The following is a 27,350-nucleotide window of genomic DNA, read 5'->3' as shown; positions in this document are numbered from 1 at the left end:
GTGCCGAGCTGCTCTGCTCAGGCAGCACCCACGTGCCGTGGTCTCAGGCCCAGGAAGGGCGTCTGGGAGTGGGGGAGTAGAGAGGGGGCCTGCAGGGCGGGGGGTGAGGGCTGGGCGGGGCTGACCCTCAGCTGGGCCGCCGCAGGGGCTGCAAGGGCCAACAGGGCCAGAAGCGCCCTTGGGTGTCCCCTCCACACGGTGCCAGCGCCGCCCTGAGTGCCCAGGGAATGCCCGGCACGTCTGAGACCAGGTCATAGAACCCGGGGGCCGTGTCCTGACGGCTGACGGCAGCCCCACAGAGGGGGCTCGGAGCCAGCAGCACCCGGTGGCCGCTCAGCGTCCTGACCCTCACAGCTGGGGCGCCGATGGGCTTGCGGTTAGTGGCTGGGCCGGGCTCTGGTCCGCGGCCGGGGGTAGCAGCTGCCCTGCCACGACCCGCTCCCGGACTCGGCGCTCAGAGGCCGCCTAGCTGCCCGCCAGGGCTCTTAGGGCCCCTCGCAAGCTGGCCTCGCGGCTGTCGGTGGGAGGGCTCCCCACTGGGCTGCCCGATCGCCGTGCCGCTTCTTCTAGAGCCGGTGATCCGAGGGCCTGGTGCCAGGGCTGCCGGCTTCGTGCCCCCAGCGGTCGCAGGGCCCTGAGATGCCTCCAGGTCCTTCGTGTCCCCAGGTCCCAGGCCTATCAGCCCCACGAGTCCCTGCAGCCCCGCCCTCCCTCTTGACGTGCGCGGACCTAGGGGAGTTTCCGTTTCCCGCAAGCACAGCCCGGATTCCAACCCAGACCAGCCCAAAGCCCCGCTCCGGAGCCACGCTGTCCGGCCTCTCTTTGGGCATTTTATTGGGGTGACATTCACGTCACATACAACTCACTATTTTAAAGTGAACAATTCAGTGCATTTCGTGCCTTCACAACGTTGTGCAACTACCTCTATGTAGTTCCAGAACATTCTCATCACCCCAGGAAAGCACTCCATGCCCCTTAAGTAATCACTCCCACCCCCCTCCCCCAGCCCCTAGTAACCACTGGTCTTTCCGTTCCTGTGGATTTGCCGACCCCCGGATATTTCATAAAAGAAGAAGTATACAATATGTGGCCTTCTGTGCCTGTCCTCTTTCCACGTCCGTCCACGTCGTGGCAGGTGTCAGTACTTGCTTTTTAGAGCTGAGGAATAAATACTCCATTGTGTGGTGAGACCACATTTTGTTAATTCGTCCATCAGTGGACGCCTGGGTTGTGTCCACCTTCAGCTGTGAATAGCGCGGCCAAGAGCACGCGCGCACCGTATGGCCTGTGCGCTCCTCTGGGTACGTGTCTCGGAGGGGAGCCGCCGAGGAACGCGCGAACGGTAGGCTTAGCGCCGCGCTGCACCGAGCATGAGGACCCCCTCCACCTCCCGGCCACACTAGCCACGTGCCGTCTTCGGGATTCTGGCCGATTCGTGTCCATTCCCGGGCTCTCCATCCTGCTCCCCCGGCCGGGCCGCCCACTCTCACCCCAGCACCGCCGTCTGGATCACCGTAGCTTTGTAGTTAAGTTTTGAAACACGGAAATACAAATCCTCCAAGTTTTTCATTACTGTTCTGGCTATTTCGGGGGTCCTTGCAATTTCATATGCCTTTGAGGGTTGGCCTTCCCACTTCTGCAAAAAGGTGATGGGGGTTTTGGTAAGGATGAGATCGCCGTGGAGTGTGCCACTGATGTCCACTGGGCCTTCGTGCCCCTGTGTGCTGGGGCCAGCTCTGCCTTCCGCGACGTGTGTGGTCCTCGGCGTGTAAGTCTCCACCTCCTTTGTTAAATCTGTTCCAAGGTATTCTGCTCGTTTTGTAAATGGAATTGGCGTCTTCATTTCCTTTTCGGGCTGCTCCTTGTTGGGGCGCCATTTGCTTTCCCCCCAGTCCAGAAAGTTCTGGTACATAGCAAAAAAGAAAACCGCACACGGTGTGCGCTCTGTCCTCGGCTGTGGCTGTTGCTAGCCTCCGCCCCCCTTCCCTGGGGAGCCCGGGGTCCTGTGCGTGGCTGGGGCCCCCTCAGAGCCAGCTGGGTCGCTGGAAGGGCTTGGTCTGGGCCCTCCAGTTAGGAGAAAGCCGGGCTCAGAGCGTGTGTTGGGGGGTGGGCTGTCATGGTCCCCGGGGCCCCTCTCCTGCAGGGCAGGACCACGGCACAGTGCTGGGGACAAGCTCCGGGCCTGGCTCCTACTGGTCTCCCCCCAGCCCCTTCCCACCATGGTCGGGGTCCACTCTGGGAGGCCCCAGTCTTGACTCCCACGTGGAGGGGTACAGCACCGGCCGGCTCTGCTGCCCACCCAGATCAGTGCTCCATTCTGGGGTGGTGGCTTGTCCCCCTTAATGCTCCTCTTTCGAAACTCCTTCTACACAGCGGGCAGCGCCTGGGTTGGTTCATCTGCATCCTTGGCCGCCTGTCCTGTTAGGTCTGGTGCTGCCGACCAGCTGGACAGTCCTCCCTGGAGGCCCCTTGGGCTGAGGCTCTTGGGTGAAGCCTCCTCACCCCCTGCCTCTCCCAGCACTGGGGTGGGGGGGGAGAGATGGCGATGGGCCTCTGCCTCCCGACCCCTTGTGCCCCGCTCCATGTGCCACGCCGTGTGGCCAAGCAGTCTGCTCACTGGTGGGTGGCTGCGGCGACCCTGGCTCCCTCCGTGGCTTCGTTCCAGTGGGGGCCTGGCAGGCGGGGGCCGCGGGGGCTGCCCTAACCCAGGATGTTCCGGCTGGACAGGTGGGTGGGGAGCGCAGCGCTCGCCCTTGGTCCTGTCTCGGAGACGTGAAGCCCACCCCTCACGAGTGGGTGAAGGCCCCGTCCGTCCAGGTGGAACGAAGGGGCTGTAATTGATTTCCTCTTCTAGCCGCTGCTGCTGAGGAGGAGAAATTGAGAGAAACTGAGAGAAGGCCGCAAGTATCGCCCGGAAACCAGCTAGCTGAGGGCCTGACAACAGACAGTCGCTGAAGCTCTCTCCGCAGCTCCCTCCTAAACCCTGAGGCCGGGCCACCCGCCAGGCAGGGGCAGGGCTGGCGAGGGGTCTCCCGCCCCCTCCAGGAGAAGGAGCTGATGGCCCCAGTTCCTAGTAAAGCCCTGAGGTCAAGCCCCTGGTTAAAAACTCGGAGAAGAATGGGTCCATGGAGGCTGCCCCCCTGCTCGCTGGGAATCGTAGGCGGGACGGGCTGCCCCCGCCCAGTAATTAATCCCCAAACCAGCTCTTCCCACACTCTCTCTGCCGGGCCTTCCGTCCTGAGACTGAAGGACCAGTGCACGCACACGTAGGCACCCCGTGTCCCCGCGGTCACCCGGTGAGCGCGGGCCTGCTGTAGGGGCCTCTGCACCTCCCTTAAGATGAGGACAGCCTAGGGGATGCTCCCCAGAAATCTGACCCAGGACAGACCTTTGGGCCACAGCTGCCCCGCGCGGTGGCTCCAGGTGGCCCAGCAGGACGACCCCACGAGATGCCACTCCCGGAGGAGGCTGCCGTCCCCTCCCTCAGGGCGCCGCGGCGCAGCGGGCCTGGGCCTGGGGGTGGGTGGGGGGGGAACGAGTCGCCTGGCAGGCCCCTGGTGCCCCCCCGTGGCCAACTCCCGCCGCGCATCCATCTTTCATTCTTAGGAGCATCGGGTTTGCACTCAAGTCCTGGCGACGGAAAAACCGATGTTGACAGGAAAATATTACTTTCTCTGCGGAAGCAGAAAACAAACGTGGCCCGGTCAGGAGCTGCAGCGCTCAGAGCCCCAGGTTTCCATGGCGACGGCGGCCCTCCCCACCTGCGAGCGGAGCGGAACAGGTGCTGCGCTCGGGGTTCGGCCTCTGCCCCGCGCGGCCACTCCGGGGCTGATGCCCCCCACCCCTTTCCCCCACCGAGGGCAGGACAGACGCTGTCCTTCCCATTCCGGCCGCCACCCACCTCCTCTTGGCAGAGGGTCCCCTGCATTTGGGGGCTTTGCTTGATGGGGGGTCTTTGACCCGAGGCTTGCAGACAGAGGGAGTGGTCGGCGGACTAAAGCCCCTGAAGGATGTCCGCGTCCTACCCTGGGGGCCGTGACTCCGGGGAACAGGGGCTAAGGGGATGTTGCAGGTGGCCCTGAGGCCAGGCCGAGGCTGCCTGTGACGTCGGGAGACTGTCCCCCAGGGTCCTTAAAAGCGGAAGAGGGGGCAGAGAGCGTCAGAATCATGGGACCCGAGAAGCTCCTGGGGCCGGGGATGCGGCAGATCCTGGAAGCTGGGAAAGGCGGGAAAATGGAATGCCCCCTGGGCCTCTCGGGAACCCAGGAGTGTTTGCGGCCGTGGGGGTCTGCTGCAGCAGCCACGGGGGGCTCGCACAGAGGTGTCCTCAATCTGGGGGACCCTCAGTGCTGTTCCCAAGGCCTGGACGCGTTCTTTCCCAACTGCCCCTTGCTGCGGCCCCCGAGGACCCTGTCCGGAGCCCCCGAGCCCACTCCTGTCGTCGCTGCGGCCCAGGTGCCCGTGCGGCTGGGGTGTGAGCATTCCCTCTAGAACGAGGACCCACACGGGGCCCCCAGAACCTCTCACCCCGGCAGAACCAACCAGCGCTTACTGGGCAGTGATTTCTCCAGGAAGCCGGCCAGCCCCTCCCAGGGAGGCCCACAGCGGGCAGCGATGGTGACCTTGCGTCCTGGGAGACACGTGGCCCCTGTCTGCGATGGCCGCCGCGTGACCTGAGTGCACCGGCGCCTCCTCTCGCTGCACCCCGGTGCGCCCAAACCGCCCCATCGCCCCCCGCCCCCCGCCTGGAGCTGGTGTGCATAACTCACCGGACCTGGGGTGCACCCCTGCCCCACGCAGCACCCCCACCCTTGGTGGAGAGAAGGTCTCAAAGGGGCCTCAGTGTGAGGATGTCTGAGTCGCGACCCCAGTTGTGCCACCACCCAATGGACGTGGCTTTGGGCGAGTTACTTAATTCCCGGCCCCCACTTCCTGTCACGGGGTGACAAGAGCCTGTCCGCAAGCGGCGTCCAGGAAGCCACCCCCATGGAAGGATCGGGGACCCTTCATGACCCACTCGCGCTGCAGCCCGCCGACTCGCGTCTTCACAGGCCGGAGAGCGTCGGGTGGGCGGTGGGGCTTCGCGGGGGTGACGCCCCCACGTGGAAGGCAACCCCGGGCCGCCGGGTGGGCCGCGTCATCATGGGGTAGGCCGGCCGGGGTCCGAGAGGGCGGGGAGGCGGACTTGGCCCCGGAGCCTCCGGAAGGAACCGGGGCGGCAGCCCACGCCCTTTGCGAGGAGAGGCCCCGCCCCGCCCACACCCACCAGCCCCGCCCCGCCCCACAAATGTCCCGCCCCCGCCCACACCCCAGCCCCGCCCCATCAAAGGCCCCGCCCTCGACCCCGCCCCCGCCCCGGGCCCCCCAAAGCTACCAGGCTGCAGACAGACCACCTCTGCACTTGTTTATTGTCATGAACAGTTGTCGTGTGCTCTCACTTTCACTCCGCAATTCTCATTTGGTAAAATAAATAGAGATAAACGAACTTCAGGGCGTGCTCTGTGAAGCCCCGGTTAACTCCATGATTGGATTTTCGCGTCGGACCCGGGAAGACCTCGCCGGCCGCCGCGTGCGTGGTCCCGTGTCCGCACAGACGGCCCAGCTCCGCGGCCTGCAGTCCGCTGCTCCCGACCCACCCGGTGGGCCAACTGCGGGGCGCGGACAGGTGCCAGGTGTCGGCAGCCCGGGAGCCCGTGCGGACCCCGTCCCGGAGCCGGCTCCCGGGGCGCACGGGCGTCCCCCCGGCCGCAGAGCCCGGTGCTGCCCGGTCCCCGGGGACACGGCCCTGGCGGAGGCAGAGCGCCGGCCGCAGCACGAGGGGACTCACATTCCCACTATTATGGCCTCGTAGTGGCAGAATTAGTTAAGCCAGCTCACTCCTCTATCTGAATAATCTTGATTCCCAAGGAAAATGGAAAAAATGCTTTTCAGAATATCATCATTGTGGTTTTGTTTTACAAGCGCTGTTTGTAATTGCTTAGCACGTTCTCTGCTGTCCGTCCTGGGGCTACACCGTCCCCGTGGCTCCGAGGTCGTGCACGTACACGTGAAGACACACGCACACCCGTGTGCAGACATGCAGACGCCCTGACCCATGCCAAAGCAATCACCAAGAAACTCCCGCGTTACTCGCTGCAAGACACAAACTTCTGCCGAGCCAGCGAGCGGCGGGAAGAATGGGCCGCCGCTGACCCACAGACGCCCGCCGTGCTCCAGCCGCCCTGCACTGTGCGTGTGTGTGATGCCTGTGCCGGCCAGGAGGCCGCGGGCCCTGCACCGCGTGTACACCCGTGTGGGAGGCCACAGGCCTCGTGGCTGTCACTGCACCTGCCTGGGAACAGCAGCACTTGAGAGAAACAGGCCCTGTGGCCCAAGGTGGTGGCAGAATGGCCAAGGACCTGCCTCACCTGTCCAAAGCCGCAGGCCCCTCCTGCTAGCGGGTCTGTGATGAGAGGGGCCTGTGCCGGGAAGGTGGGCTGCGTGGTGGAGGGGCACTGCCAGTCCTCGCACCCTCTGGCCACGAAGGCCCCTAGTGGGCAAGGACTGGTGGTTGGCGAGGGGGCTTGGGCTGTCTCCTTCTACATGTGTCGGCTCTGTCTCTTGAACTCCCCCCGCCCCCAGCCTGGAAATGCCCCCAGGAGCACGTGCGCAGAAAACGGCCTGGGCTAGCTTGCAGCCAGGGGGATGCAGCCCAGGCTGGCTCATGGCCAGGCAGTGGCCCAGAGACCCACGTTGAGCCCTAGCGCTCCCCTGTCCGCCAGGGTGGCTGAGCCCTGGGGAGATGGCTTCTGTCTCAGAGCTTTTGTGGAGCCAATGCTCGGGTCCCTCGCAAAATAGAACGAGTGTGTTTCCCCCTTTAAAAATCTCAGAAGCAAAACAGGACGGGAAGGGTGCTGGGATGTCTGCGACTGTCCTTGGGCTGTCACACGGCAGGACTCCACCAGAGGCCCCTTCCCTGGGCTCCTGGGCGTGACAGCGACCACAGACGGACAGACAGACAGCGAGGGGCCTCCTGGAGCCCTCGGCAGCAGGTCAGGACCAGTGTTGAGGGTGTCGCGGTGGATCCACTATGTACATGGAGGCCTGGCGGGGAGGGGCGCCCGCTATCTGGCGCGCTTCTCCACCGAGTACACAGAGATGTAGTAGTCGTTGCTGCCCACGGCCAGGTGAGGCTGCAGAGGAGAGCAGGGCAGGTGAGCGGGCAGGAGGGTGGGGAGGGCGCCCTGCGGCTTCCTCATCCCCACTCTGCTATGGCTCTCAGCAGAGGCCCCACAGCCCGCCACGGGGACACGGGGGCTCCCACAGCTCCCTGCAGGGATGGTCTGGGACCCCAGTGCCACGTGTCCGGGCTGAGAGCCCCGTGCTGCATGGGGGCCTCTGGCGGAGCCCACAGACTCGTGGAGCGGCCGTAAGGGACGGCTGCCCCTCCCCGGGGAGCAGAGGCTGGACGAGGACACCTCAGCACCCTCTTCACTGCACGGCTTCTCCAGGGGCGGCAGCAGGACAGCGGCCAGGGGTGATAGGAAAAGGGGGGCTGTCTCATGTCTGTGCAGCCCACGACTCCCTGCCTGATGGGGGAATCTGGTGCTGTTTTTGGAGGTAGCTTGGGGGCCGTGACCCTTGGAGACCCTAGGACCTGACAAGATCTTGTTTCATGCCATTCTTGGACATGGGGAGGGAGAAGCCCAGGGCGGCCTGGCTATAGTCCCCCCCACCCCTCTGAGTCCCCCTGCATCCCCCCTGCGCCCCAGGGGTGGGGAGACACAGACCCAGTGCGGGTGGAAGGCCAGGCAGCTGATGGCCCCGACGCGCTGGCCCATAAACCCGTCATAGTACTTGATGTGGTTGATGAGCTCCCCGTTCCCGCTGTAGATGGCCGTGAACTGGTTCATGGAGCCGCTGCACATAGAAGGTCTGGCGTGAGCCTTCCCGCTGGGGTGGAAGAGTGCCAGCCCAGGGGTGAAGCATGGGGGGGGGTGGGGGGTGGCAGGTGCGTCCACAGGGAGAGGTGGCCCCCCTTTCCTCTCACACAGGCACCGTCCCAGACACGGGGCTGACCTGCCCGTCCATCACCCAGGCACAAGGGGCCCCACAATTACGTGGCTCCAAAGAGCTCTCCTTCCCAGGCCATGGGGGGATAGCGCCTGTTGTTTACACGGAGACCCGAGGCTGACTCTGGGTGCTCTGAGATGGTCGGGTCAGGAAAGGCCCCTCCTTTTCTCTTAGGGTTGGCACCTACCAGGCGATCAGGTTTGCCTGGGGGTGGATGTCAAGGGCCGTGAGCCCCTTCACGATCTGGAGGACATTCACGGACTCTGGCATCCGAGGGTCGAAGAAGCGTACGTCCCCGTTGACACTGCCGGGAAAGGGTCACTGCTGGTGAGGCTGGGGCGTGCCGGCCGCGTGCAGTCTGGGGCCCACGTGCACATGCGCCGCTCAAGGCCAAGGCCGGCTGGCCCAAGTGCCCAGTAAGGCCCCCGAGGCATGGCAGGCGCCCCCCCACTGGCCCCAGCAACCAGGACCAGCACCAACCCCCCTGGACTCCTCCCCAGAGCCAGAAAAGGCCCTGCCTCCAAGGAGTGAAGCAGCAGTGAGCAAAGACACAGGGGGAGGGTGTGAGTGACTGGTTTCATTCCCCGTTCTGGAGATTAGGTTCTGTACAGCCAGGGATGCAATTACAGGACGGTAGGGAGGGGAGGCGCGGAGGCCAGGGGGCCCGATGTCACCCCTGGAGGCCACCTTTCCTGCCCTTGGTCTCTAGCGGGTGTCGTTCTAAGAGCTATGTTCTGTTTTTATACTACAAATAGGGGAGAGAGCATCTCTTTGAAGAAATGGTGGCTTTGTGACAGTAAATTACATTTTGCTGTCCCTTTAACGGGCAAATAAATATTCGCTGCTCTCAGCACGGGATTTACTGGGCAGCAGAAATGGATTTATGGGCAGACGATTACTCCATGCAGTGATCCGACAGCAAAGGGCCGGAAGATGCCCACCCCCTTCCCGTGTACACCCTGCCGGCCGCCACCGAGCCAGCCTCCTGCTGCCCTCGGGCGAGGCTCTCCAGAGGGAGGCCCGATGTGTCCCTGCCCTCCCACCGGCCCTGACCTTTCTGGCCAGTCCCAGAGCGGAGATTAATTACAGCCCGGAAATGCTATCCTTTCCCGGCCGTTTAAATACCAAGGAGAAAATAATGTTTTTACAGCAAAATGTCTCATAAATATTCCGTGCTCATTACCTCACGCTCATGATGTGGCCCTCAGGGTGCTTCTGGAGGTAGGCCTTCACCACCCAGGCTGTGTGCTCCCGGTAGGTCATGACGCGGCTGCGGGGGGCGGGGGGAGGATGGGGTCAGAGCCCGGAGGGCCGGCTGCTGCGGGGGAGGGGACAGCAGGCTGGCCGCGGTGCACACAGCACGGGAGCAGGAGCTAAGAAGCCGACGGTGTGACTTCATTTTGAGCGTTCACTTAAAGCCGTCAGGGTCTGCTCTGTCTGGGGGTCAGCGGCCTCCACGCACTGTTCGCCATGATGTTGGGATGCGGTCAGGGCCCCTGGGAGCCCCCCAGACGGGGCTTCACCCCGTGCAGCTCCCATCCCACGACTCTGAGGGTCAGGAATGAGAACCCCAACCGAGGAGCTGCTGAAGCGGAGGCCCCCGGCACGGAGGACACACGCCACACACAGCAAGCCACGAGTCACCCCTGGGGAGCACGGGTGCCCAGTGTCACTGCCCTCAGTGCCAGGAAGAGACCCCAGCAGTACCCTCAGGCCGCCCCATGACCCTTGGCTCTCTCGGAGCCGATCTGCGACTTGACTGCCTGCTCAGGGTAGCTTTTTAAAACGACGGCTTGATGGAGGTTCATCTCACCCTTTCAGAGCGCGTCGTGAGTGGGTTTCAGTGTGCTCACCGCCGTGTGAGGGTATTTCCGCCAGCCCAGAAAGAAACCCCACTCCCCACCCTCACAGTGGCGGCTTTCTGAGGGTGCTGCCCGTTCTCTGTGCGGATCCTTCTGCAGAGAAGCTGCAGGGCGAGTGCGGGCCCACCTGGCACCGGTGCAGCCTCGGGTCTGTACTGGGAGACCCCACCCGACGTGGCCCGGCACCGGGGCCTGGGCAGCAAACAGCCCGTCCAGCGGCTCGTCCCATGGGGTTCCTTCAGCCCCACAGTCACATACCTGCCCACCTGCCCCCCCCAGCCCTGAAGGCCAGGCTTGATTTTCCGGGACAAGGCAGGTGTTAATAAGCACATCGCTCCAGGGGCCCCGGGAGACTGTGCTGTCATCTACCAGCTGTGGGGCTCAGGTGAGTGACCACCAGCTGGACCTCAGCTCCTCACCTGCCCACAGGTAACAGCACTTGCCCCCTAGTGCCTGGCCCCGCCTGGCCCCTGGCCGAGGACTTGCCCCCCAGAGCCTGGGACAGCCATGACACGCACGTCGCTCAGCGCTGCGTGAAGCCCATGCGGGCACTCCCCGACACCGTCTCCTTGGCTGTCCTGCGTGCTCAGGAGGGAAAAGGAGCTCAGGGAGGGCAGTACTTTGCCAGCCCCCTGCCCTGCTGGCTTTCCCTTCCACGTGCCGTGGGAATGTGGCCTCGGTGGGGGGTGCCCAGTGGGCTTTGGGAGGCTCCCTCTGTCTGGAGGGTGCTGGTGCTGGGGGGAAGGTGTGGATTACCATTCACTGAGCGCCATCCTCCGGTCGTAGACGCGGATGGAGCCGTCCCCGAGGCCAGCCACGATGAGGGAGCGGTGGGAGTCACAGGACAGGCTTGTCACACAGCTGTCAGCGCCCGTGGGGATGTCCTGGGGCCGGGCACAGGGACTGTGGTGAGGCTCCCCCACAGCTTCCGGGCACGCCATCACCCCTGGCCCGGGACCCCTGCCTTCTCCACCAAGGGAGGCATTGAAGGCCCAGGGAGCCCGAGGGACCCGCAGGGGACCCGAGTGAGTCAGGCCCACACCCGCCCGAGAGCTGGTCCCCTGTCCCTAGGGCCGCAGCCAGCACACAACTCTGGGAACCGGCTTTTGGTGCCAATTAAACTTTCCAGTGTCTCCCTCTTTCCTAAAAAGGAAGACGAAGCACATTTTGGTAGGGACGGATCCTCCTAATTAGTTCAGGAAAGGGTCTAGGGAGTTCTGCCTCCCTAAGCCGCCGCCTCACCGCTCGTCCTGGCGGCCGTAAATGCCGTGGAAGGGCAGGGGTGACGAATGCCTGGCAGGAAAGAGCAGGAGACCAAAGGGGCCACAAGAGGGAAAGTGCTTTCCCCTTGTCAGGGGTTTGCTGCTATTGGGTTCACAGGGAAGAAATCCAACACGAATGGAATCCAATCCGTGTAAGAGGCAACAAGATGAGGGGCCGCAGCTGCACCTCTGGGACTCCCCACCTGCTCAGAGGACTTGCAGGCGGGAGGGGGCCGGGGACAAGCCCCTGGTGGCTGAGCTGAAGACAAGTTCTGGGGGCACGGACTCCCGAGTAAGGGCTGCGAGCACTGGGTGTCCACGCTGCACTGGAGGGCTGCAGGGAATGGCTAGTCCCGGGCCCCAGAAAGGATGTGTGACGGAAGCTGCCTGTACCATCGCAGGGCCTGAGCACAGGGCAGAGGGAGGTCACTTCTGCCCGGGGGCGGCAGCTCGGACACCCGTGCCCCGGCCTCACTTCGGCTCCCCGTCCCCAGCCCTTCTAGTTCGACCCAGAGCCCGCTCTCCTCTGCTGGGCGCCCGTGTGACTGAGGGCTTGGCGGGAGGCCCAGGGCCGGGCTGGGGAGCTCCCGGGCCTCCAGCCACAGGCAGCACCACCACCCAAAATCTCCGAGGTCCCGAGCTGTCTGCAGCCTACTGCCCCTTCCAGGGTGCCTCTGTCAAAACCAATTCCCTCCTCGTTCTGTCGATTAAAACTGGAAATAAGAGATGCTTTAAGAAGCATGCAGTCAAATAATTCACCATTCCAATTTAAGATGTTTTCACCCTGCTGCTTTTTATGTGGATAAAATAATTTTGGGAAATAATTAGGGTTAGCATCGGCTTAATCACGTTGCGATGCAGGGTCAAAGTGTCACGATAAATGGGCATCTAGAGGTAATGAGCTTCCGACGGTGTGGAGGCCGCACACTCCCTCCCTGGTGTGACCCTGACTCTTGCTTCTCTCTGACAAGGCCTGTTTGGTGGGGGGAGCAGAGCTGGGGGGCCTGGTGGGGTGTTGCAGTTACCTGCACTTTCATCTCACGGTCTGTGTCCCAGATCCGGACGATCCGCACGTCCCCTGAGCTCATGAGGAGGCCGGTCTCCTGCTCCCAGTCCACCACCATCCCGGCTCCTGGAGAGACATAGACCGCTCCGGCGTCACCGCGGGAGCCTGTCCCGGGCAGCCACTGAGCACCAAGCAGCGCCACACCACCCACAGCCACGGCCGGGTGCCCCACCCCACAGGAGCTCCAGGTTCCCAGTCTGGGTCAGGGCAGCAATCTGGAGTCTTCCCCGGATCCCTGCTCTGCCCAGACATCTGCTGGCGGGCAGCACCATCCCAGGACTGTTCAACATGCCCGTTTGCTAAAACATCTGGGCACAGCGGGCAGCCCTGCAACTTCAGAGTGGGCATGGCGATGCTTCTCTTGGCCACATCAAAGCTCGAGCATGCGGTTTCTCGGGGCTGAGCAGGAGCTCTGCAGAGGCCGAGCAGACTGCGCCGGGCGTGAGGCCCATGCTGGGACTGCATGGGGAGGCCAGTGACTGCAGCATTCCTAAAGGTGGCATTAAAACCTCACGGGAGGGACTCTGCTTAAAACAACGTTACGTTTTAAACATACAGGAGAGATCCCGTACCCACCACCCGGATCTAACAGTGGCTGGCATTTCCCCCTTTTCGTTCTTTTGAAAAGAAGCAAGATTTTAGACCAGCAAAAGCCTCACTTGCCCACTCTGATCCTGGCCGAACTGTCCCCAGGCCTCGGGCATCTTCCCAAGCTGGGCCGTGCGCATCCCCCATCCAGGTGCACCTGTCCACACACCAGGACGGCTTCCGCTAATGCCACCAATTTCACATGGGGCATATTTCCTAGGAACCCGCGTTCCCCTTCCAGGTCACGTTGTGTGGACTTATCCTGCCCAGTAGGTTGGGGTCTGCTTGACCCATTTATTCATGTGTTCCCTGACTCCGCAAACCGTAGCTGCAGCAGCAACATGTGCACTTAGGAGGAGGCTCCCGGCGGGAGGGGCCACATCTGCAGCCGTGGCAGAGACCCACGCAGTGGTCCCACCAGACCCCGTGGTCATTGGCGTTCATGATATTCTTCCTCCACCAGATGCATGCGCTGCGACCTGCATCGTGACACCAGGATCTCTTTCTGTTCTGTCACTTACGTGATGACCTCGTTTGTGTGTTTCTTCAGTCACACTTGTCAAACTCATTTCTGCTGCTCCACGCTGCGGCCCTGCAGCCCCCACGTCCCTGGGCACCCTGTTCCGGAGCCCGTAATGCCTCGTTCTCTTCCACTGTGTCCTTTTAGGGCGGTGGACCTCCCTCCAGGCCCCAATCTCCCTTCTGACCCTGGGCTACCTGCCAGGTACCCCCACCAGCAGTGCTGGGGGCGCGAGCCGGGCCCAGACCCTGGACAGACTTCTAAGCACAGACAACTCGGCTCAGCCGTGGAAGTCTTCTGAGCACCACTCTCTGCAGGGAGACACTGAATTAGTGGGCACAGGGTTTCCTTCTGGCAGATGAGAATGTTCTGGAACTAGCTGGGTGGGGGTCGCACATTATGACTGCACTAAATGCCACTGAATTGAACACTTTACAATGGTTAATTTTATGTTATGTGAAGTTTACCTCAATAATAACCCCCCCAAAAAGAAAGGAAGAGAATAAAAGAAAGACCAGCACGAAGCCTCTATCCAACTCAGGTGTTTGCTCTTCTTGACCAGTCACCTGCCTGGATGCAGAGGCAGGGCCCCCGGGTCGGTCCCTACTGGCCACTCTGTGCCAGGACATGACCCCCCAGGCCAGAGGGACGTACTGAGGGTCCGGGCATGGCCAGCGGTTGGGGGAGGGGGATGTTCACGATATGGGGGGGTGACTGTGCAGGAAGCTCTCTGACCCAGGAGGGGGGTGGTGGGTGGGTGCCAAGGGCCCCCATCCCGGGGGAAGGAGTGTCTGAAGCCCTATTGTTTCAGACCCCATGTTTACTGGACTTGATGTATTTGGTAACAATGAGGATGGAGAGCGTGACTTCTGACCCGGGCCCTTTGGTGGCTCATGTCAGTCATGTGCCACCTCTGGAATCAAAACCCAAAGCAGTGCCAGGGGGGTGGTCCACACGCATCACTCAAAACCGGCTGCAACCCTTCAGGAACCAGTTGAGAGACCCTGAGAGTGGCCCTGGGCCAGCACCCGCTGGGATGCCCAGGCGGCCTGCCCCAGCCAGTGTCCCAGGGAGGGAAATGGACCCCTGTCCGTCTGTGAGCCTTCTGTCTGGAGCCCCTCACATCATGGGGACCGGACGCCCTCACGCACATGATGAAGGATGGATGGCCTGGCATCATGGGGCAGGGACGGCCCATAGAGCTGGGCACTGCACAGCCTCGTATGGTGGGGGAGGGACAGCCTTCTATGATGGGGAACGGACAGGACTCAAAGGGAAGCTTGTTCAAGGCCCCGAAGACCCACATCTACATGGGGGTGGAAGGTCGGGTGGGACCTGGGAGAATGACGAAGCTGGACAGGCACGAGTTGGTTACACGGGGCGGGTAGTTATGTCCATCTGTGTCCAACTGGCCTCAGGCAAACCTACACGCTCTCAGGCCCCCAAGTCAAGGTGGGGCCTGGCATCCTGCAACGGCTCCAGCTACAAGAAGCATTCTTTGTAAAATTGGTAAAACTGAGTCATTTGCTTTGTAAAATTGGTAAAACTGAAAGTCATTTGCTTTGTATAGACTCTGTGAGGGTTTTTAAAGAATACGCAAATTCCCAACTCTGAAAGCGCTGTGGTCGGACCACGGGCCCCGGATGTCAGCCTGTGGGCCGTGGCCTCGGGGGAGCACGGCGGGTTGGTGCCAGGCTGCGTCTGCACCCACCTGACGGTGGCGCTCCCAGCCTGTCCCAGTGGCAGAGCTCGGAGAGGCTGCTGACACGGCCGCAGAGCGCACAGGCCCCCGAGGCGTGGACGTGCGGGGTGGCCGTCGCCACAGAGCGCGCACCGCCTGCGTGCTCAGACGTCCTCGGCTGTCCCCCTGGTGCTCGGCGGCAGCCCCGCGGGGCACTTAGGAGGCGTGTACTCATTGAGCGTGTAGGCCAGATGGCATCTGGACCAGTGCCAATGTCTCAGCACCACAGTCTGGGGTCACGGGGACAAGCGGAGAGGGTCCGGGGTGGGCTGGGGGACCCAAGGACGTGACGCAGGAGTCGCAGCTGTGCCCTGCGCCGGGGGTGAGCGAAGCGGGTCTGCTCTGTTTTGTTCTGGACGGCCGACCCAGGCCCGAGCCAAGGGGTGGAGGGCAGCTTCCTTCCTGGTGGATTCAATGAGGTGCTTCGGAGCCAGAGGGAGCCCGCCCGGGTCAGGGCCCACTCTAACGCTCTTGTTCCGACTTAATCGCCTCTCTGAAGGCCCTCTCAGGTCAGCGAGCTGGGTGCTGACATGCCAGGCCTCGGCATCTCCATCTGGCGCAGCGGCTCTGGGAGCGTGCGCGGAGGCAGTGGATGGCATGCAAACTCTAGCCTGGGATGCCAAGCTGGTTCTGCTTGGAAGTAGCGGGGAGCAAGCGCTGCAGTCAGTGGACTAGAAAGCTGTCTGCGTGCTGCAGACGGCTGGGTTCTCCTGAGTCCTGTGTACTGGGTCGGGGAGGCAGATGCCTGGCACGCGCAGACGAGTCTGACCCCAGATAGGACATACAAGTGCCCGAAAGGTGGTGAAAGCGCTATTCTCTGACCCTGTGACCCTGACACACAGGGACAGCCCCGGACGTGGAGCCCCACAGGCACGTGGCGGTCCTATCCCAGAGGAGGGCCACAGAGTACGGACGGGATAGCTATGAGCCCCAGAGTCTCCTGCATGGGATGCTTCCTATACGGGGGTCCAAGGACCCTCAACCAGCAGGCGGAGGTCATCCCCTTGGGGCCCAGGAACCCTTGGCCAGCCTGCAGGGTGCTTGCCCTCGGGGCCCAGGGACCCTCGGCCAGGCCTGAGGGCGCGTCCCCTCGGGGCCCAGGGACCCTCGGCCAGCCTGCAGGGCACATCTTTCCACCAACCCCATTGCAGTCGAGCACCTAAACTCAGACTGATTTGGTAACTTTCACAAAAGCAAATGAGAGGAACGTGAGGTGGAGTCAGGACCCCAAATGAGGCCCACCCTGTATTACAGCCTGGTTCTTTTTGTGGGGCCACACCACCTCTGACGGACATCATGGACACATACAAGAACTCATGTAACAGCTCGGTTGTTTGCGCTCTTCTAAATGAACAGAGTGTCCTCGAAATCGGCCTCTGAGACGTGCAGGACGGCCCGTGAACGGCCAGAGCCCCGCTGCTGGGAGCCCTGCAGAGCCCTGGCCCGGCGGCCCTGGACCCCAGGCGTGGCACAGCCCAGGGGAGGCAGGGGAGGCCCCAAGATGACGGGATGCCTCCCCTGCGTGGGCGGGGGCACAGCCCAGGGCTGGAGTACGAGAAACCCGTGCTGCCGGGAAGCAGCCGGCGCGTTGGCTCGCACGGTCAGAGCAACCTCCGCGGGAGGTGTCGGTTGAAGACAAACCCCCGAAGGAGCCGGAATGTGGTTTGGAGGCCTTGGAGCCTATCCGCTCAGCTGTGTTTGACTGTTTGCGGGCGCCCTCACCTAAGACAGCGAGGCTCCGGTCTGGAAGATAATCTCAGAGCAATGGGAGATCGCGGGGAGGAACGCAGGGCTCTGCTCTACACCCCGACGCACCTCCAGAGAAGGTCCTCCTGCTCCCACCTGGTCGCCCTCTCGTTTCCCACGGGTCCGGAGTCTCAGCCACGTCCCGCTGCCCAGAGATGGAGTGTGGCCACTGGTTCTCCCCGACACCTTTTCCAGCCAGCCCCGCGTCTCGACTTCCAGACATGACAGGAGGAGAGGTTATTTGATCTGTCCCAAGTTAAAGATGATAAAAGGGTTTCATGTTCTTCCCAGATGGGACGACCAGAAGGAACAAAGGTGATGGCTGTGTTTTAAGTAACACTCCTAAGATTCGAACATCTTGCCCTTGAACGAGGTGGACTTCATAGGTCACTATGGGTGCAGGGTGCCCCCTCCTTCCTCTGTGCACCCCTACCTCTCCTGTCATTGTCCTCCTGGGCTGGCGTGGCTTTCTGGGTTTCTGGGAGCGAGCGGGCTGCTCTGAGCTCCCCCTGCAAAGGGCTGCCCACTGGCTCACTCCCTCTCTAGGCTCACACCTTCAGGATGCCGGCACCCTGCTCCCTGTCCCCGGGGTGGGTGTGTGAGGCGCAGGCTGGCCGGGGCAGGCTCCGTGGGTGGCCGGGACCCTGCTCCCTGCCCCTGGGGGGGTGTGAGCTGCAGCTGGCCGGGGCAGGCTCCGTGGGTGGCCGGGACCCTGCTCCCTGCCCCTGGGGGGGTGTGAGCTGCAGGCTGGCCGGTGCAGGCTCCGTGGGTGGCCGGGACCCTGCTCCCTGTCCCCGGGGTGGGTGTGAGCTGCAGGCTGGCCGGTGCAGGCTCCGTGGGTGGCCGGGACCCTGCTCCCTGTCCCTGGGGGTGTGAGCTGCAGGCTGGCCGGTGCAGGCTCCGTGGGTGGCCGGGACCCTGCTCCCTGCCCCTGGGGGGTGTGAGCTGCAGCTGGCCGGGGCAGGCCGTACAGCTGCATGGAGGTTTTTAAAAAGCTGAGGAGTCACACCAGCCCAGTAAACTACAATATCCCTGAGAACACGTGACCACATTCCATGTTCCTGGGATGGCTGACCTCCCTACCCATGGTGGGGTGCGGTGGGAGCTCTCCCAAGATGCAGACTCCTAATCTTGCCTGACTTTATTCTGGGTACAGGCCCTGGACGCACCACCCAATCTGAGACCTGGCCAAAGAGGGAACTTCTTCCCTACAATGTAGATCTGGGGCGCAGAGATGGGTTAGGATGACTGGAATGTGTAGTTCTAAGACCCAAGAGCATCCAGGCCCAGCAGACAGTGGAAACGGACAAGCACATGCTAGGGTCTGGATCTCTGTAACACCGCGGTCAGCCCTCCAGAGCCAGTAGCCAGTCCAGATTGCCCTCCGAGGACCCTGTCATGTGGGGCTGACCCCTGGGGGCCCGTCAACCCCAACTGGAGGCGGACCCAGGGGAGGTGTGGTTCTAGAACTCTGAGGAGGAGGGGCCTGTCCCCGGGCACTGGTGAGAACTGCAGGCCTGTGGCCAGGCGGTCCCCACTCTCTCCTGCAGAACGTTCATGCAGAGTCTCCCTATGGCGTCAGGCCCCGTGAACACCTGCACTGAGGGGGCTGCCCTTCCACGTCCTGCTCGTTCTAGATTTCTAGATCGGCTGGGGTGGCTGGAGGAACAGGACCACCATCAGCTCCCACTCCGGTGCACGGCACACACAGGCCGGCCAGCAGCTCCGGAAGCACCCGGCTCAAGGCCACTCTGCCTGGGCCATCACGCTCTTCCATGGTCCTCAGCCTGCCTGCTTCCGAGCTGTTTCTGGTTGATGAATATTAACAATTAACCAAAGGCCCAAGGCTGATGTCGTTGTTCACACGCACCAGGCGGGATGATATGTTCTTGGCTCTCTGGGGCTGCCGAGGTGCAGAAGAGCCCGGGCCCTGTCCTGTCCCAGGCTCCGTCCCACAGCACCGACCCCGACGAACCACCAAGCCGCTGAAACGACTAAACCAGGTGCCGTCCGGCCTCTCACCTTCCCCAGGCCCCATCCATGGAAGGTGGTCCTCTGGCTTTTCCTAGGTTTTCAGAGACAGTGACCCTGTCGTTTCTCTGAGAAGCTCAAGTGAGCTCTTTCCGGAAGAGCAGAAGCCCATCTCCTGTCCTGTTTGGTTTTTCCTCTCTGGAGCTTACACGCAGAGAATGAGCTACCGGAAGCGTTCTTCACAAAACACTGAACTATGAGTCCTTGAGGTCTGAAGGGACTTCTCGTTCTCGGCCCCTCGTTGTGGTGGCTCAGGGGCCCCCAGACCCACGGCCTCGTCTGCCCTCCTGTGGAGAATGCCACCAGCTCTTGCAAAGGGCTGCCAGGCACAGGCCAGGATGAAGGCTCGCCGCACTCTAAACCTGACCCCGTAAATCACAGGTCAGGATCCGCGAGCCCCATCTCTTCATGAGGTACCCACACGTGGAAATTACGAGAAAAAAATGACACGTTTGGATCGTTCCAGGTTTTATGTTTGCTAACCCAGTTCTACAGTTGTGTATCCAAGGGCATCTGCCTGTGGGTGTTCTGGTGACTATTAAGCTTATATATGGATTTTTCAGATGGAGACAGATGCTATAAGAAACTTTGGATTAAATTCTGAAAAAGATTATTTTTCAAAAGTTTAGGTGGAAGAATCAATCTTGATCTGAAACGACTTCTCTGCTCTAATGAAACGGGAACACCCCTCCTGGGGTCTGGCCTGCAGAGCTGGGCCATCCAATTTGTCTGCAGGTCTGTGAAGTGGTAGTGGCCATAACCTCCCCCGAGGGGGCGTCATCTGGGTCATCTTCCATCCCTAACTGAGGCTGGCATGAGCGCAGTTTGCAGAGGAGTCTCCTCGAAGGCAACGCAGCAGAGGGGAGGGACAAGGTCCCAAGCCCGCAGGATGTGAGTCCCCATCTTTGGGATAAGGGGGCCCAGGAGGTGCAATCACGAGGCCTCAGACCCCAGGGAGATTCCTCTCAACGGCTTTCCTTCAGATTTCTTCCCAGAGCCTTACAGCGACCTGACTTGTCCCGTAACATCTGAGTGCCCGTTGGCTGATGATCTTTTGTATGGGAGTGTGGACAGGACAGTGTGGACAGGACAGAGATGCAAAGTCACAGCCCTAACCCTCTGCTGGCCCCAAAGAGCGCCATGGGCATGAGAACAAATGGGGCCAGGAGAGGAGAGGGACCAGCCTCCTGCCCCACCTCCAGGGTGGTCCCAGGGAAGAGAAGAGACACTCCTGTCCCTGCTTACTGCAGTCGAGACAGACTGAGGCCTTCCGGGCCGGACCTCCGCGGACACAGGGATCATGGGTTTCACGTGGGGCTTAGTTGGCCAGAGCAGTTAGCAAAGTCAAACAATCCCAAAGGGCTGGAAGAACACTCAAGTAGAAAGAAGCAGGAGATGGTGGCAGGTGGGGCGGCCAAGGCCACAGCGTGCCACAGTCCAGACCGAAGGGGCTGACCTCGCCAAAAATGGACCTGACAGATGTGGAAACTCAGTTACCAGGGTTTTTGGTCCAAACATCAAGTCTCTCTCTAGGTGGGAAATCGGAAGGGGCTGTGGCACATCGCGAAACCCAACCAAACGTGCCATCAGAACTTCCAAGTGCCCGAGCGCTCGTCAATGCTGCCGCAAAGTCCACCGTGGCTGGTCCAGACACGCCTCCGCGTGTGGAGAAGGTCCAGCTGCAGGGCGGCTTCCCCGGCGGCTACGCCACGGCAGAGGCGGGGGGGCCCATCTGTGGTTCCACCTCAGGACCTGTGCACACGTGTGAGTGCCCGGGTGCGTGTGCACAAGTGTGTGTGCGCGCACACGTCAGCCAGAGGTGACGTGCGCACGGACCCGGCCTGCAGTTCACAAGACTCCCTGTGAGAAACGGCCTCTCCTCCGTCACGGACCGCGGGTTCAGACCTCCTCAAACGAGCTGCCAGACAGCGGCCTGGTGAGCGGATTCGGCTGCGGAGAGCGGAGTGAGGGGTTCCCCAGCCAGCGGTGCTCTGGCCGCCTGGTCACCCCAAGTCCCCTGGGTGTGCTCCGCGGCTGACGGGGACGGTAGGCCAGCACATCTCCTGCCGTGCAGACAGCCTGCAGGCCGGCTGGGGCACCGCACGGGGCGCAGCTTCGAGCACCTGTGTGGGTGACCTGGACCACAGCCAGAACTCAGAAGGGTCCTGCCTTGCGCTGCAGGGGTGCCCCAGACGCTGAAAAGTAACGGCCACGGGAGCAGCTCTCGGTGTCCTCACTCCGTGTCTCTCCAGGTGTCTCCCTGGGGTTGCAGCCCAGTCCGCTGCTGGCTGTCATGTCAGAGGCCAGGATTGGTTCCGGGCTGGGCAGGGGGAAAGAAGCCGGGAGCTGATGGGCAGGAGGCGGAATTCCACCAGACCTGACCCTCTGGCTACAGAGCTTTAGATCTGAGACGGGAGTTACAATCGGGGCGGCTGCGGCCCTACTGCGCCTGGGCCCGTCCTGTCCCGACCTGTCCAGCAGCTGGTCCCCCAGGCTCCCTGCCCCTTCCCTCCTTCCAGCTCTCGGGAAGAACAAGGAAATAACCATTGGCTAAGCCCATGGCTGCCGGGCTACAAAGCAGAGGAGGACAGGACCAAACTGTGGCTCAGCAGCCAAGGAGAATCAGAGCGCCCCAGGCCCCTCACCCCCCTGTGATAAAGACTGGGAGGCGAGACCCTCACCTGCTGCTCCTGGCCCCTCCCCAACTCCGCCTCTCCTGGGGAGATTTCTGAAAACCGGGGCGAGGGGAGGGGGCCAGTAGGAAACGCACGTGTACACCCGTGGAATCCACGCTCAAGTTAGGCTCGTGGTGGACAACTGGGGCCAGGAGTGGCTCTCTGCACCCCAAGTGACATGTGGGGTCCTCTGATGGGCAGGAGACAAGTGCAGGGGTGCCTGGGACCCAGGTCGGACCCCTCAGCCCTGCTTCCTCTGCTCCCAGCTAGACCTCCCGCCACACTTGCAAGCCACGCTCCCCGGGCCTCCCTCACCTTGGCTGAAGCAAAGGGAATGGCATCATGGCTGAGACCGTTCTCGGTGTCTCGAAACCACACACACACATTTGGGGGGCAGGCGGAGAGGCGGGCAGTTGCAAAATGAATAAACAACCAGTGTATCCCGAGCCGTGGGTGGGCTCCCAGCTCTCCCGTCCTCTGGCCTGGCCCCGAGCCCCTGCTGTGCCCGCACGGGGCCTCTGGCCCCGCATGCAGGGGTTGGCGGGGTGGCTGGGGCATGGGGTGTGTCACCTGCTGGACGGCAGCAGGAAGTGAAGGACCAAAAGCCTCGTCTTCAGGGCCACCCCCTGCAGCATGGGCTGCGAGCACGAGCGCCCGGGTCAGCATGGGGCATCGTGGGGTAGCAGAGCTGCGGCATGGCTGGGGGCGGTGAGGTCTGCGGGGGAGACAAGCCTTGGCTCCAACCCGGGAAAACCGAGACAGAGGTGGAAGGACACGGCGACTGTGGCTTTGTCATCGCCGTCAGCACGTGCCCCAGCCTGAAGGGGCCCAGGCAACACAGAGGTGGCCGTGTTGGGGCCTCAGTGCCGTGGGGGGTAGATACGGATGACCGTTTTATCCCTAAGACAACTAAAAAACACAGCGACGTTCTCAGGCACCTGCCCGGAGCCGCGCGTGCTGGGGCTGGGCGGTCTCTCCTGCACAAGGCCACCTCCCGGGGTCAGCGACTCCCCAGAACGGGCGCTCGCACAGAGGGAGAGAAGGAGCCACAGAGACAGCTGGCCGTGAAAAGCACAGCCACGCAATGACGGGACACAGACGAGGCCACGTGGGAAGTCATGAAGTCACAGCAAGGCCAGGCCGGCAGGAAGACTGTGCCGCTTTCCCTGTCCGTTTGGTGGCAAGACCATGACCCCCACAGCCGGTGTCTCGGGAACCCAGACCTGACAGACTGTCCATGTGCGGCGGCAACACAGCGGGCCCTCGAGAGAAGAGCCCGCCGCCAGCCCAGCTCCCGCCCAGGCCCTGGAAGGACTGGCCTGCGGGGCGGCGGCTGTGCCCACCCCACGGGCAGCAGGCAGAGCGGGCCAGCCGCACCAGCTCAGCTCCGAGAGCGCTTCTGTCGGCCCTGCGCGGGCTGGGCAAGCATCCTCAGCCTTCACCATCCAGATGCACCTGCGTGCCGTGGCGCTCCCCTCGCCCACAGGGACTTAGTCTGGGCACAAAGAGCACAGAATGCAGGTCCCCACCAGCGGCAGGTCCTTTCCCAGCCACACAGGCTGAAAGCCAAGGGTGAGGGTGGGGCAGGTGCGTGTCTCAGGCGGGCCGTGGCCCCTGACGTGGAAGCGCTTCATGGCAACTGGGGGAAGGAAGTCGGCTGGCTTACGGTTTGGGGACTCTGAAGGCGGCCTGGCGGGAGCCACCCACAAGGGGAACGCGAGTGGCTGGGCCCGGCAGCCTGGGGCTGCACCGCTCCCAGGGAGGACCCACCTCTGGTTGTTGGCAGCATGTCCGAGAGCCCCTGCCAAGCAGTCACCATCTCTGGGTTCTTTTCCAAATCTGCGAAGTTCTTCCAGACTCTGATGGCGCCATCATCTTGGGGAGAGAGGGAAGGAGGTGAGAACGTGGGCCTGGCTGCTGGGGCCCACGGAAGAAGCCCCCTCCGTGACAGGTGACGGGGCCACGAGACAGAGGACTATGCGGGTCTCCCGCGAGGGCCCAATGTAAGAGCAGTGGGGCCGGTTCCTGGGAGGCCCGTCTCTACTGGGCATCCTCAGACTCCCGTCTGGGCCGCCGGGGAAGCCGCAGTGGGGGCGCAGTGGGACCCGCCACCATCCTCGACCTCTGACCCCAGGTGGCCCCTTCCTGCCTCTGCTGCACACAGCTGGGCCTTCAGCTGGTGGCCCCACGGCCCCTCACATCAGGAGGCGGGCTGGCCGCCCCTCCCTGCCTGACACTCAGCACAGGGTCCTTGCGCTTTTCCACGAGCCTGCGTGGCATGAGCATGCAGCTCCACCCCGTGCCCTTCCTCCTGGCGCTGCTCACACCCCACCCCAGACCCCGCGCTCCGACTCACTAGCCCCTCACCTGTGGCCCTCAGAGGTGATTCCCGCCTGGGGGATGACCACTCGCCTCATAGCAGAGGGAGGACGAGGTCCCTCGGACGTCCGCTGGGCTGCGTCCCCGCCTACACCCGTCCTGCCCCTGGTCTCTGTGACCGTGAATTTCCTTGCTCTGGAACCCAAGCCCTTGTGCTCCTCCCCCAGGACCCCCTGGGGACCCACTCCTGTGCCTGCTTTACCGGGAAATCACCCTCTCCCACCTCCTTGGTGCTCAGAGGTGCTCAGTGTGACCTGTCCTACAACCTCCGCTGAGCCACCCTGGCTCCCCGGCCACCGCCCCGGGTGCTTGTCTGCTCCTTCACCCTCATGCCCGCAGCAGAAGGAACTGCTGTGGCCTGACTTCATCTGGTCCTGAAGTGGCGCTGCCTGGGAGAGAGGCTGCCAGCAGGACCTTTCCCCACGGGCCCACCCTTCACAGCGGGGCCTAGGAACACTCTGAACGAAGGGGGAGGCAGCGTTCCCAGTCCAGTCAGCTCAACTGTGTCGATGGCTCAGAAGCTCAGGCCTAACGCAGGCCGGGCCAGGGACATGCCCAGCATAGGACAGGGACAGGGCAGGCCCAGGACAGGACAGGGACAGGACAGGACAGGGACAGGGCAGGCCCAGGATAGGACAAGACAGGCAGGCCCAGGATAGGACAGGACAGGACAGGACAGGGACAGGGCAGGCCCAGGATAGGACAGGACAGGACAGGGACAGGGCAGGCCCAGGATAGGACAGGACAGGACAGGGACAGGGCAGGCCCAGGACAGGATAGGACAGGACAAGGCAGGCCGAGGATAGGACAAGACAGGGCAGGCCAAGATGGGAACATGCCCAGGACAGGACAGGGACAGACCCAGAACAGGATGGGGACAGGACTGGGGTAATGTGGGGAGCCAGCCTGCAGTCTACCTTGGTCTTCCTCTGCCTCTTGCCTCGTGCGCCCCCTTCTCCCTGCCTGCCGATCCTACCCCTGGCCTGTCATCCCTGAAGGAGGTGCAGTCAGACCAACGGTGACTTCTCATCACCCACAAACAGTGAGGTCGTGTCTTCAAACAGCTAAAGGAGACGGCGGTCACCTGGGGTGGCTCACTGGGAAGCCTACTGCAGGGAGGGGTGAAGTGGCGACATTTCAGACCCAGAAAGCAAGCATGAAGCCCAGCACTGGCAGCGGCCCACCCGGAGGCAGGAGCCTGGCCTGAAGAGGAGCCGGACACACGATGGCACAGCTATAGCAGTGAGGGCTGGAGACCCTGCGGGAGCCGAGGCGGGGCCTCCTCCCTCTTCCTCCGCGCTCCGGGAGCCCCCACCCCCACCCCGGCCTCGCCTCTAAGGGCATCACAGGGGCCACAAGGGCAGAGGCTGACAAGGCCTTTCCTGGTCAGGGGAGGGCCGGGCCCCAGAGGAGGGACCGGTCCCTGGACACCGACGGGCACTGGTCACCTGTTGGCCCCGCTGTCTGTGGGTGAAGCCCGTTCCCTCGGAAACCTCCCACCTCTTCGGTGACGGCGGCCTTCGCCACGAGCAGTGTCCTCCGCCAGAGGAACAATCAGGGCTGTGCATGAAGATACGCCGGGGTCTCCGCACTGGGTTTGGGGCCCGGGGCCCCAGCCCCGCAAACCCCACTCACCTGTGGCCGTGAGCAGCAGCGAGCAGTCCTGGCCATTCAGGTACTCCATGGCGGTGACCCTGGTGTACCGAGGGTTTCCGTTGTGGAAGTAATCCAGCTTCTCCCCTTTCTCCCAGTCCCAAAAACTTCGGGGAAGGAGAGAGGAAGGTCACTTGTCAGGGAAATGCAAACAAAAGCCACAGGGCGATCCCCCCTCACACCTGCCAGGGTGGCCACTCCCAAACCCACGGAGAGCCACGAGCTCCAGCAGGTTGTGGACAAACAGCCCGCGTGCATGGCTGCTGGGCATCAGCACGGGGCTCCCCAGGCGGTCAGTCCGAGGGTGCCATGGGGCCCAAGGTCCCACTGCCGGGTGTGCTGAGACATCCGTCTGCCCACGTTCATTGCAGCCTGGCTCACAGCTGCCAACGGGGGGACGGCCGTGATCATGACATGGGCACAAAGCGACAGAGGACGTAGCGCTGTGTCTGGGAGATGCTGAGCAAACGAACAATACTGTGTATCACTGTTATAATTTTAATTAAAAATCATGACTGTCTACGAATCTTTAATAAAAATTTGTTTCTACTTTAAAGGGAGCTGTTAAAAATATAAACAGATGGGTGGCACGGAGTAAATTAGAATCTGAGAAAAAATTTAGCTCCTTTGGTATCGAACAGAAGCTACTTGAGGGCAGATCTCAAAGACTCTGTTCTCTGTTGTGATTTACTTTGTTGCTTCCTTTTCTAACAAAATCAAACCCAATAAATCATCAAGGTAGGGCGCCTGGGTGGCTCAGTTGGTTAAGCGACTGCCTTCGGCTCAGGTCATGATCCTGGAGTCCCTGGATCGAGTCCCGCATCAGGCTCCCTGCTCGGCAGGGAGTCTGCTTTGCCCTCTGACCCTATCCCCTCTCATGTGCTCGCTCTCATTCTCTCTCTCTCAAATAAATAAATAAAATCTTTAAAAAAAAAAAAAAAAAAAAAAAAAATCATCAAGGTAGACTTTATTCTATTTTATGTTTTGCCTTCCTCTAAGTTGAGTTAAAAGGAGACATATGTTTTAAAAAAATAAAAAATAAAGCCTGACCATATGAAGATATCGAAAAAACAAACGTGGAAGTGACCCACGTGTCCATCGCTGCTTGGATGTGGAGCGTGGACGCACGGGACTGTCACCTGGCCTGCACAGGGGACGTTCTGACACCTGCCACAACAGGGACAGACAGATGGCACTGTGCTCAATGGGAGGGGCCAGACACACAAGGGGAGTTGAGGTCCCTGGGGTCTCCGTCCAGGGACAGACGGTGGATGGTGGGCGTGGGGGCCGGGGGAGCAGAAGGCGGGGTTTGTGCCTAATGGGGACAGAGTTTCAGTTTTACAAGACGGAATCAGCTCTGGAGGTGGGTGGTGGTGGAGTCTGCACGGCAGCGTGAATGCGCCTGGTGCCGAGCTGTGCACTTAGGTTATGGCGCGAAATTTTATGTGCATTTTGCCAGAATAAAGAAAAGAGGAATAACCGAAGTAAGAACACCCCTGAGCTCCTCCCCCATGAAGTGGGTATGTTCTCCATGGCAAAAGGGCAACGCTTGCTATAAATTAAACTTGGTGTCTTATTGTTATGTTTCTTCACAGGTGGTTAACAAGAGTGAAGCCCTCGTGGGTGCGTCTCCATCGCGGTGCGGTTTGGAGGAGCCCACCACGTGCGCCGTCGCCACCCTGCCCGTTTCTCCGCGGGTTCCCGAGCCCTGCCCCCTGGAGCACCCCAAAGGGCTCACGGCGAGCGGCTGTTACCAGCTGAGACATAAGCGCCCA

At 62.1% G+C, this 27,350-nt stretch overlaps 1 protein-coding gene across 6 annotated transcripts in view; it reads right to left on the bottom strand.

The window, feature by feature from the left end:
* Positions 1-814: 814 nt before the first annotated feature.
* Positions 815-27,350, bottom strand: part of RPTOR (regulatory associated protein of MTOR complex 1) — a 335,570-nt gene continuing 309,034 nt past the window's right edge. For 4 of the 6 annotated variants that reach the window (XM_078066235.1, XM_078066236.1, XM_078066238.1 and 1 more), the window contains 8 exons: positions 25,558-25,682; positions 23,314-23,418; positions 12,202-12,308; positions 10,671-10,798; positions 9,236-9,322; positions 8,240-8,356; positions 7,770-7,899; positions 5,391-7,172 (listed from right to left, as the gene is read on the bottom strand). In XM_078066235.1, the coding sequence (XP_077922361.1) occupies positions 7,104-7,172; positions 7,770-7,899; positions 8,240-8,356; positions 9,236-9,322; positions 10,671-10,798; positions 12,202-12,308; positions 23,314-23,418; positions 25,558-25,682 (868 nt within the window). In that variant the 3' untranslated portion in view covers positions 5,391-7,103. Of the gene's footprint in view, positions 2,864-5,390; positions 7,173-7,769; positions 7,900-8,239; positions 8,357-9,235; positions 9,323-10,670; positions 10,799-12,201; positions 12,309-18,529; positions 21,189-23,313; positions 23,419-25,557; positions 25,683-27,350 lie in introns of those variants that run through there. The other 2 variants (XM_078066239.1, XM_078066240.1) reach the window with 2 other exon arrangements.

Source organism: Halichoerus grypus, chromosome 2 (assembly GCF_964656455.1).
Source record: "Halichoerus grypus chromosome 2, mHalGry1.hap1.1, whole genome shotgun sequence".
Taxonomy (NCBI): Eukaryota; Metazoa; Chordata; class Mammalia; order Carnivora; family Phocidae; genus Halichoerus; species Halichoerus grypus.
Note: the sequence above shows the minus strand (reverse complement) of the source record. Positions and strands in the feature narration are given on the sequence as shown.